General features: G+C 44.6%; 1 protein-coding gene across 1 annotated transcript in view; it reads right to left on the reverse strand.

Annotated features, from left to right (window-relative positions):
- LOC138293556 (E3 ubiquitin-protein ligase HECTD3-like) overlaps positions 1-10,256 on the reverse strand; it is a 393,674-nt gene extending 383,418 nt beyond the window's left edge. The window contains exon 1 of the mRNA XM_069232817.1: positions 9,516-10,256. Within this exon, the coding sequence (XP_069088918.1) occupies positions 9,516-9,848 (333 nt within the window). The 5' untranslated portion in view covers positions 9,849-10,256. The remainder of the gene's footprint in view (positions 1-9,515) is intronic.
- Between the last annotated feature and the right edge of the window lie 1,807 nt (positions 10,257-12,063).

The raw sequence follows: 12,063 nt of genomic DNA on the forward strand, positions 1-12,063 counted from the left end.
AGGCCTTTGACACCCTGGCTTGGAACTTCTTGGAGGGGGTCCTAGTGCAGATGGGCTTCGGCCCAAAATTCAGGAGCATGGTCCATCTACTGTATCACAGCCCTTCGGCACAGGTGTGGGTAAATGGCATCCTTTCAGATCCTTTTCCGATCGGACAGTGGACACGTCAGGGATGCCCCTCTCCCCTTTACTGTTTGCCCTAGCCATTGAGCCGCTGGCCTGCCTACCCCATGGGGACGTGTTGATCAACGGTTGGAGGTGGGGGGCTAGCCATGAGGATAGGGTGTCCTTATACCCAGACGATGTCTTGGTGTTCCTGGGGCGGCCCCAGCGCTCAGGCTCTTGTTGCCTTGAGCTCCTGAAGCTCTTTGGTGAAGCCTCGGGGCTATGGTTAATCCCCAGGACATCGTTGCTGGTGGAGGTGCGGGCGCTGCTGGGGGACTGAGCTGGTTCCCAGAGATCCCGCTAAGGCGTAATGCCTTCAAATACTTGGGGATTCACCCCTCCCCGCTCCCGGATTTGGCATGGCAGTTGAATTTCCAGCCCCAATCACGCACACTGAGGGGTGATTTGGCCTGCTGGAGTCGGCTGCCTCTGAATCCATTGGGTCGAAACGCCCTTTTTTTAAATGATCTGCCTCCCCACTACTTGTACGTCCTGACACAGTTTTCCTACTTGGTGCCGCATGCCTGGTTCTAATCCCTCATCTCCAAGCTCACCTCCTTTATATGGGGGGGAGGGTGCCACAGAGTGGCCTTTCGCTCTGCGCAGAAATCTCCCTATGAGGGTGGATAGGGCTGCGGACCTCTATGTCTACTACTTGGCGGCTCAGTTGATTCCAATCAACGAGTGGTTTACTGGGGGATGGGACACCCAACCTACCGCTTGGAGCTCGGTTATCTTGGCTTTAAGGGCCTGCTGGGATTGTTGTATGGTGACCCGGTCCCACAGGGGGCCCCGGAACTACACACAAGTGGCGGAGCAGTGTTGGCGGGCTGCGCTGCGGTTGATGAGTTGGGACTGATGCCTCACCAATCTGACGCCCCTGTGGCATGAAACATGGTTGCAGCAGGTGTCCCGATTGGAGGGTTTTCCGCAATGGGACTCCATTGGAATTACATACCTGGGTGATGTCCGCACTGGTGATACTCTGATGTCCTTTCAGCAGTTGAGGGAGAAATTTGCCCTATCCGACTCCCAATTTTTTCACTTCCTTCAGATGCGCTACACCTTGCGGACCCACCTTTTGTCTAGGCTCGCTCTCCCTGATCACAGCCCGCTTAAGGCGAAGCAGCTCTCGGGGCACTTACGGAGGGGGGCCATTACCCTGATCTATCCATCCTTGCTTACTAACACGCCTGATGGCCTTGCCCAGGTGCGGGACAGGTGGGCAGCCTAGGTGGGGGAACTGGACGAGTATGATTGGAGGGAGGCTTATCTAGCACTAAGGGAGCTGGCCATTTCTGGTTAAGAATGATTGAGATAAACTACTTTCATATGTCATATCTGTCCCCACGGAGACTCCGACATATTTGCCCAGGGACCCCCCTGCCTGTATGAGATGTGGTCAACTGGGGGTGCACCTGTTGCATGCGGCATGGGAGTGTCTGGAGATGCAACCATTGTGGGCGGGGTGGAGAGGGAGATCTTGGAAGTCCTTGGATGTCCCACTAAACTGAATGCGAGGGTGGCACTGCTGGGCCTTCTGGAGGAGCTAGGGTGGCTGAGAGCTGACCGAATATTCATAGGGGTCACCTGTCTGGTGGCCAAGAGAGACACTGCACGGCTCTAGAGAAGCCTGATGATGCCGTCACTTTCGAATTTACGATCCGGAGTGCACTGGTGCTCTCAACTAGAAAAGCCAATCTACAAAGCGCGGGCTGTCCCCACAAATATGAGAAAATCTGGGGAAAGTGGCGGGCTCACAGGGGGGTGCCTGTGTGAACTATGTTATGTTCTGTTGGGGAAGAGGAGGAGGGTCGTTGACTGTGGAAGGTATGGCTCTGCCTTATTCAATAGGGCTAGTATGTACTTACTGGTATGTATTTGTTTTTCTTCTGTTTTTGTTGCGTTCTCACGCATATTACAAATAATAAAATTGGTTATAAAAAAAATATTTAAAAAAGTTTACAAAATAATATTTCTAACTAAATTAATATATTTTAATTATCTAAATATTTGATAAGCATTATTAAATGTAGGTTATTTTAATATTGTTTTTTAAAAAATATAACAAATGTAATACTTTTTCCCTATACTCTACCAGAGAGCGATCTCCACACTGGTGGTGGATATCTTCTCTCCAGTGCTGGAGATCTCCCCCGACATGTGAAAGTTACCAGTAGTAACGTTACGCTCATAAATTAAATCTTAGATGTCACCACACACTGATTTTAGGGACTGGTGACACGCAAGCCTGCACTTTGTGTAAATGTATACTTGAAAATTGGTGAATAGCAAAAATATGTATATTACCACCAAGGTGCAAAAGTAAATTTACACTTGAGTAAATCTACACGTGTAAGTTTATCTTCGTGACTAGAGTCCTAGATGTGTAGTGAGTCCAGCATTTGTTGACAAGGGGAATGGGGGAAGAGCTGCAGTACACAAGGTGTCCTGCACGATGGTGCTTTATAAATAAATGAATCTTTAGTAAAGCTAATTAACACATGTAGTGAAGCAGTCCTAAACTGTCTGAGCTCTGGACCCAAAACCTTCACTACGGCATTATCTCACGAAGGCTAAAGATCAGTCCGCCCTGTGCGTGTGAATGAGCTTTCACTGGGTTACTCCTGCTGTAAATGTTGTGTGTGAGAGAACCTTGTCCAAGGGTCATTGTGTACCTGTTCTGGGAGGGACAAAGGCTTGAACTGCTACTGGCTCTGATGTGTGCACAGTGTCAGCACTGTGCTTAGGTTGAACCTTTTGTTAGGGTGGAGGAAGCTGCCTGCTGGGTGTGGACCTGACCCCAGCTGCACAAGTTATGGGTGGCAGAATCTTATGCTTCTGTGGGTCGTTCTGTGTCTGCTCTGCGTGAGAATAGATCCTACTCAACGCCTCTGTGGTATGTCCGCAGAAGAGTGCATTCTGGTGGGCACGGTGTGCCTGCTCTGTGTAACGCATGTGAGCACAGTTGTGTGCACAGCTGCTGGATATGTGCCTGCTCCGTGTAAAAGGGATGTGTGCATAGCTGTTGGACACTGTGCCTGCTGTGCATAACAGGGATGTGTACACAGCTGTTGTGTGCACAGCCGCAGAACATGTTTCTGCTGTGTGCACAGCTGTTGGACACATTGTGCTTGCTCTTTGTAACGGATGTGTGGACAGCTGTTGTGTGCACAGCTGCTGGACACGTTGTGCCTGCTCTTTGTAACGGATGTGTGGACAGCTGTTGTGTGCACAGCTGCTGGACACATTGTGCCTGTTCTTTGTAACGGATGTGTGGACAGCTGTTGTGTGCACAGCTGCTGGACACGTTGTGCCTGCTCTTTGTAACGGATGTGTGGACAGCTGTTGTGTGCACAGCTGCTGGAGACGGTTCTGCTGTTCGCAACAAGGATGTGTGCACACCTGATGGACACATTGTGCCTGCTCTGTGTAACAGTGATGTGTGCACAGCTGTTGTTTGCACAGCGGCTGGACATATTTCCCTGATGTGTGTAACAGGGATGTGTGCACAACTGCTGGACATGTTGTTCCTGCTGTGTGTCAAATGGATCTGTGCACAGCTGTTGGGCACGTTGTACCTGCTGTTGCTCGTGTTGTACATGGTATGTGTAACTGGTATGTGCACTGCTCTTGTCCATGTTGTACCTTTTCTGTTTAACAAGTATATGTAGATAGTTATAAGGGGATTCCCTGTGCCAATGAGAGTAGCTCAAGCAGGGAATGAACCAATGTAGAAACAACTACTATATGAGCTACTTAAATACATATGAAGGTACCATAACCTTCATAGAAACAACAATAAAGTTAAGAATAATACAACTAAAGTATAATAAACCAATGATTCACATATGATATCAGACTGCTATATACTTATTAGTGGTTACAGATAAAGTGATCCCATTGTATAATTTTATGTATGTTATTTTATTTCTATGATTTGTCATTCAGTAATAACACAATTATAAAAGAATTATTTTTAATTATATACATCATATAATAAAGAAAACAAAAATATCTAAATCAGGCATACCACTCACATACACTAAACATGATAGATGAGAAAAAATCTTATAAATAAATGAAACATAATACCAATAAGATTAGTCCTAATGTCACAATAAGGCTAAAACAGATTTTAATAGTTTTTACTAATGAAAATATATTGACATAATTGCTTCTGATACATAATTCATAGTTCAATACATAGAGAGAAATGATAATAATAACAAGATTCTATCTGAGTGGTACCGTAGGGACTAACAGGCCTACGCGCGTTTCGGTGTTTCGTGATGTTATAGGTCACCTTCTTCAGGGCCGTTCCCAATGGTACTGTTCAGTAATGGTCTAGTCTTAGCAGCCAAATCTTCTGATATATGGATGTGAGATGTATAGTATGTTCCTTAATATTGTAGTCACACAGTTTGAAAGATCTCTTTTGGCTATTTTAGATGGCAGGTGTTATCTCCGCTTCTTCTGCTTCTTTATAGGACAGATATCAGTTAGAGGACCTACAAATTAGCTGTATATCTGCTGGTGGCAGTTATTATAGTTGGGTCCTTATGTTAAGTTTTGATAAATCCTTAAGTTAGTGACAATATGGAGGATAAGTCCAAGATATGTTTGTCGGTAGCAGTGCTTGATCGTATCTCTCCTAGTCAGCAGGAGCATACTGAACATAAGGACCCAACTATAATAACTGCCACCAGCAGATATACAGCTAATTTGTAGGTCCTTTAACTGATATCTGTCCTATAAAGAAGCAGAAGAAGCGGAGATAACACCTGCCATCTAAAATAGCCAAAAGAGATCTTTCAAACTGTGTGACTACAATATTAAGGAACATACTATACATCTCACATCCATATATCAGAAGATTTGGCTGCTAAGACTAGACCATTACTGAACAGTACCATTGGGAACGGCCCTGAAGAAGGTGACCTATAACATCACGAAACACCGAAACGCGCGTAGGCCTGTTAGTCCCTACGGTACCACTCAGATAGAATCTTGTTATTATTATCATTTCTCTCTATGTATTGAACTATGAATTATGTATCAGAAGCAATTATGTCAATATATTTTCATTAGTAAAAACTATTAAAATCTGTTTTAGCCTTATTGTGATATTAGGACTAATCTTATTGGTATTATGTTTCATTTATTTATAAGATTTTTTCTCATCTATCATGTTTAGTGTATGTGAGTGGTATGCCTGATTTAGATATTTTTGTTTTCTTTATTATATGATGTATATAATTAAAAATAATTCTTTTATAATTGTGTTATTACTGAATGACAAATCATAGAAATAAAATAACATACATAAAATTATACAATGGGATCACTTTATCTGTAACCACTAATAAGTATATAGCAGTCTGATATCATATGTGAATCATTGGTTTATTATACTTTAGTTGTATTATTCTTAACTTTATTGTTGTTTCTATGAAGGTTATGGTACCTTCATATGTATTTAAGTAGCTCATATAGTAGTTGTTTCAACAAGTATATGTGCACTGCTGCTGCCGGTGTTGTACCTGTTCTGTGTAAGGGATAGTGTACACTACGTTTACTAGAGTCATATTTGTCCCGGGAGACACAGAATCTGTCCTGCTTGGTGTGACCTAAGGCGATCTAAAGGCTGCTACCCCCATAGGGCTTTAAGAGGGATTGGGGAGACTTATAAAAACGGTAAGGCCTATGTAATTAAGTGCATGCTTATTATTATGTAAAATAAACATCTGTGCTCCTCACAGGGTGCTGTTCGACTGGTATTTTCCTGCGTCTCTGAACTTTCTGTTATTGCGTCCAGACATATAATACAACAACTGGCATACATCCAAAGCAAGCCAAGACTATTGGCTTTGCTAATGGTTGTTAACTGTATGAGTTAAATGAGTAACTGCAATGATTTTCTTGTAATATTGAAACTGTTTCAATTCTGAAAATATGAGACTGTGAATTAAGCATTATTGATGTCTGAGGAAGGGGTAGTGGTCTTCAGAGTTTCTCAATCACTTCCCTTCACACCACATTCCTCTGCACTCTGAGTTAGACATGTGTGAACTTTTTCTCTTCTCATCTTTCTGAAGTCATCCTTCTGCATATCTTGCAGCTCCATCAGCACTCTTTTCATTCTCCCCTGTCTGTGCTTCCTCACGTCTCCTTCACTTAACAACCCCCACACACACAAGGTACCCATTACCTGTACACAATATCAATATTTTGACGCTGATTATCTCCTACACACACATTTGTATAGAATTACAACTGCAACTGGTTTATGTGACCATTGCACAGTGCAATCTGCTGAGAGGCCAAGGATTAGATGACCATGAATTCTGAACACCTTTTTGACCCAGTGACAGCCACTGAGGGAAACTCGCACTGCCTTCAGCCACAACTTCAGAGCTCTCAATTGTGGCCTCTTATAAACAACTAGAGTGGACTCAGTTCAGAGCACACTTCCCCAGCGAGTAGCTCATGAGTTACGGGAAGCTCTTCTGTGTGCATCACAGCCTACTAAGTTGAACCTTTTACTTGGCTGAACTCATATACGTATGCCAACATTATGTATTTAAGACAAAATGTGTGTAATTTTAGAACCCAGAAGCTGATGTTTGGAGATACATTTGCGAAATAAATTTAAAGCTGGTTTTAAGTGATAAATCATGTAGGAAGACTTATTACTAATATTCTTACTTTCGTGACAGGGGTACTGCAGCTGTCTGTAATAACTATGTAGAGGCATTCCAAATTGCCAAAGCCTTTTTAGGTTGTAGCCTACCAGACAGCACAGCTGTCTAGTTTGTTAAAGACATCTTGGGGACATTCAGAAAGTTGACATAGGAATGCATTCTGCCCCTTGCTTGCCATTGGCTTTGTGGCTTGTAACTCACATTTTCTTGCTTTTCATTTGCTGGCTTTGTTTTAGGCAGTCCAGCTTGAGGTCGGTCCTTTCTTTGCCAAACCCTTATCTGAATATTCTTCAGACTACTCCCTTTCTGTAAACAGGCCTATAAATCTTGTTTTTATCTTGTCTCATTTGCTGTGCTTTCAGAGATTGAGGTCAAATGTCAGGCGCTGTCTTCTGAAGGTGCTTGTTTACTTTTCTCTTGCCGACTTCAATGTAAGAGGATTTATGTGAGAATTTTGCTGGATACTCGGGGGAAGTACAGAGTTTTTTTCCTAGCACACAACAACATTTAAATAAACTGTTTAAGTATTTCAGAATAAATCAGAATTAGGAACACAACAAACCACATTTTTTGTTATTTCTTAAGTGTGTTTGGAAACAAATACTTTAATATGATCAAAACAAATCACTGCCATACGTGGTACAACTTCCACACTTTTTCGTCTCTGCGCTGTATAGATTTATTAGTAGAACTGTGTATGTGCAAATGTAATGGTCATTTTAATTGAAACTGTGTTGTCTGTAATGGCAGGATGCAACCACACCATGAATAATCCACTCTACGCCACTCCATTCTACTCAGCACCACTCCACATTACTGCACTCTCGGATGCACCACTCCAATTTACACCACTCCATGCCTCTCTAATATATCCTCTACCACTCAACTCCATGCCAATACACTCTTTGGCACTCTACACCACTGCACTTTTCACCCCTGGAGTCTACATAACTCCAGTCTAGGCCAAACCAATTTACTCTGCATAACTCCACTCTACGCCGTTGTACTCTACGACACTCTGCAACACTGCATTCTACACCACTGCACACTATGGCAATACACTCTATGCCAATGCACTTTTGTCTGTAACACTCAACTCCATGCCTCTGCACTCTACGCCAATCTAATGTATGCCACTCTAATCAACTCTGCACGACTGCAGTCTATGCCAACGCACTCTACACTACTTTAAGGCATTGCACTCTGCGCCACCCTACGCAACCGCACTCTACCCTGCACCACTCCACACTATGCCACTTCAATCTACTCTGGAACAATCTCCTCTGCTCCGCTGCACTCTACGCCACTCTGCATCACTCCACTCTACGCCACTCTGCACCACTCCACTCTATGTCACTCTGCTCTTAACAATAGCACTCTACACCACTGCTCTCCTCACCACTCTACTCCACTTTTCCCCACTGCATTCTAACACTCTACTCTTCAACACTTCACTCTCCACCACTGCATTCTATGCCACTCCACTATGCACTACTCCACTCATGGTCACTAATGTAATCCTTTCCGATGTGGGTGCTATTACAAAACAAATAATAATAGTAGTTCACAACACTTTTCATTAAACATGAGTAGCTCTTATTAAAGGTAAAATCGGTGACCCCTGGTCCACAGTTTGCACTATACAAGGGTAATATGCTACACGGCAAGAAATAGAAATACAGAAACACAACATCCTGGAAATAGCAAACATTCTTAGTGAATGAGAGACTAAGTAAAAGATGTGAATATGAACAGGACACCTGGAGCAGGTGCGTAGCTACGCTGGTGGGGGGGGGGGGTGTTTGGTGTGTTACACACACCCCTACCCGCCTCCCTCCCTCAATAAATATACTTTCAGAATAAATAGTTGTGTAAAGACAAAGGCCTCCCTTTCAGTGGGGTATGCTGAGATGTCTGTCGGATTTCACCAGTAATTTTGACATACACACAGACAAAAACGCACACACACTCTCACCTTCTCTGTTTTTAAAGTCCTCAAAATGTTGGTTATTACAAAATATTGTGTTTTCTCCCTTAGTTCGCCCACCAATCCGCATTCCTCTCCCTTCCCACTGCCTCTTAGGCTCCTCTCACGAAATTTGATTGGCGTATAATGTATTTTAACATTACATGCCAGTCTGATTGTTGGGAAAATCTGAAGCACACCTCCTAATTGTAAAGACCAAACTACACCCCTGACCTGGAAGGGTCTCAGTTTAGAGTATGCACTATACAAGAGTAATATGCTACAGGACAAGAAATACAGAAACAAAACAGGAACCAAATCGCTGATTTGGAACACCCCAACATGTTTTTAATTCAGTGTTCAGATGTCCTTAACTACACCGTACAGATCAATTGTCTGAATTCAGATGTCCTTAACTACACCGTACAGATCAATTGTCTGAATTCAGATGTCCTTAACTACACCGTACAGATCAATTGTCTGAACACTGAATTTAAAACATGTTAGAGTATTTAAGTTAGGTCACTTAAAGCCCTGGACGCACAGTCTTGCACCTTTGCCAAATAAGTATGTATTGGGACCCCCACCCTGGGGTGTTTTCACGCCTCACCGCGTACCCCACCCTCATTCACCCACTGTGAGGAAGAGGCGTTAGGTTCCTACAGTAATCCGAGGAGTACCTTGTTCATCTTGACCCAGAGCCCATAGCTGTTGCAGTATTCGTCCCCAGTGGTCCGGATGCATCCGCCTTTCTTCACCTCGATGCTGCCCCGGGACATCTTGTTCTGGTTCTGCTTACAGTCGGATGGAGCCGCAAAGACCGGCAGGAAGGTGCTCCTGCTCGGCGAAGAAGAGGGGGGAGAGGAGGAATCCTTGCAGATCTTGTACTGGACCTCGGAGGGCACATAGCACAGGGCCTCTGGCAGGGGCTTCCCCCCTCTGAAGCAGGCGATGCATTCCAGGAGGAAGCGGATCCTGCCCAGCAGCAGGTGCGGGGACTCCTGCTCAACCATCGGGAGGCGCTAGGGTCCTGCTTAGACGCGCCTCGGACTCCAGAAGCCTGGACCTGGTCCAGAACTGCTGGCTGTCTGTAAGACCCTGGACCAGGTTGCTCACTGTGCCAGGGGTATCGGAGCCTCGGATCAGACTACCCTCTGCGCCGGGGGGCCTCCCTGGTCACTGCAGGCCTCGGGGTCCCGATCCAGCCTCCTCACCTGTGCCGAGGCGGCGGACAGTGGTATGGAGGGGGTCAGTGTCTGTGCTGGCAGTGCCCGGCGCCCCTCACCCCGGCACCAGTCAGTGGGCATGTAATGGTACTACCCTCAGACCTCTACATAGGTCGGCGCGGGCGTCATCACGCACTGCCTCTGCTGACCGGCACCTGGCAGATGCATTAAAAGTGTCAGAACTTCCTGGTTATTGAAACAAACATAGGACTGTCCCGTCCACGCCTTCTTACGCAGCAGGTGAAAGGCACTTGGCAGGGATGCTGTTTGCTCTGCCTTCAGCATCAACATGCGCTACTGGGACTCAGATTTTGCATAAAAACAAAAGTACACAAGGGGATCCCTGGGAAAAAGAAATACTAAAGGGAACTGGGAAATGTGTAACATTAAGTTGGAGACATCAGGCGCAGGGGAAAAGTTACTAAGTTTTCGTGCAATGGAGTCCAGTCAAAGTTGCTGTGATGTGCTGCCCTGCGTGAAAGAGAGAGTAGAAAAGCACCATATCTACTAAGATGAAGGACTTTTTTCATTGCTTAGTTGGGGCATCTTTTCAATGTAATCTATGATATCCTGTTGTAAAGTAAGCTCAACAATTTGTGCTGTTTATGTCACAAAAGTGATGAAAAACTTGTGTAGTGTTACTAAATCAGGACCCTAGGGCCCATAAATATGGACATTTGTGGCAAGGTAGTGCCACTGTGTCACAGTAGTGATGTAACAAAGGCCCCTGCAGTGGGGGGGGGGGGGGGGGGCGAAGCTCCAGGGGGCCTCCTCAGCACAGTATTCTGTCTTGAGAGCTCTTGCATTGCATGAGTCTGGCAGGGGCCCCCTTAAGTTTCATTACAATACTGCGTCACAGGGAAAGGGCAGGAAGTATCTATGGCATACATTGCACTTGTCTTTTCCCACTGCACTGTCATCCAGTTTGGCTGCCTACGGTGCAAGGGGGCATGCGCTGCATGCAGGATGCTGAATGTAGCACATATGGAAACAGGTAAAAAAACGAGGAGGAATAAAGATATTTTTCCTTGTGCATCAGTTGGGGAAGCTTAAAGTTTTGGTGCATTCCTAGGCCAAAAATCAATCTGACACTTGTAAAATTATTATCACCTGTGGGGTCTCAAGGCAGTGTTGCAGGCGTGCTGCTCATACAAAAAGCCAGGTTTGAGATCCTTCCTGGACTGCTTCAGCGAGGCGGCCTGTCTGAGGATGAGTGGGAGCATGTTCCATGTCCGGGTTGCAAGTTGTGTAAATCTGGGGATGCGTCAAAATCCATGGATGTAGGAAGTTGGCTCTGTATATCCTACAATGGGTGTAGGAAGTTGGCTCTGTATATACTATCTCAAAGTGAGAGATAGTGTGCACAGAGTCCAAGGGTTCCCCTTAGAGGATAATAGTGGCAAAATTATATAATACTAATGTTCTATTTTGTGGTAGTGTGGTCGAGCAATATGCTTATCAAAGGGTAGTGTTAAGCATTTGTTGTATACACACACAGGCAATAAATGAGAACACACACTCAAAGACTTAACTCCAGGCCAACAGGTTTTTATATAGAAAAATATTATTTTCTTATTTTATTTTTAGAACCACAAGATTCAAATTTTAGGTAAGTACATAAATTGTAAGGTACTTCACACAGGTAAGTATAGAACTTTGATTTAAAACAGTAGTACACACAAAAATGGCAATAACTATTTTAAAAGTGGACACAGTGCAACAATCAACAGTTCCTGGGGGAGATTAAGTATTGGTTAGTTTCTCAGGTAAGTAAAGCACTTACAAGTTTGTGTTTGACAAACTCCCGGACCATATACTCATCTTGGCTACCCTGCACTTACAATGTCTAAGGTTTGGCTTAGACACTGTAGGGGCATAGTGCTCATGAAACTATGCCCTCACCTGTGGTATAGTGCTCCCTGCCTTAGGGCTGTAAGGTCTGCTAGAAGGGTGACTTACCTATGCCACAGGCAGTGGGTTGAGGGCATGGCACTCTGAGGGG

The sequence above is a fragment of the Pleurodeles waltl genome, chromosome 4_2 (genome assembly GCF_031143425.1).
Source record: "Pleurodeles waltl isolate 20211129_DDA chromosome 4_2, aPleWal1.hap1.20221129, whole genome shotgun sequence".
NCBI lineage: Eukaryota > Metazoa > Chordata > Amphibia > Caudata > Salamandridae > Pleurodeles > Pleurodeles waltl.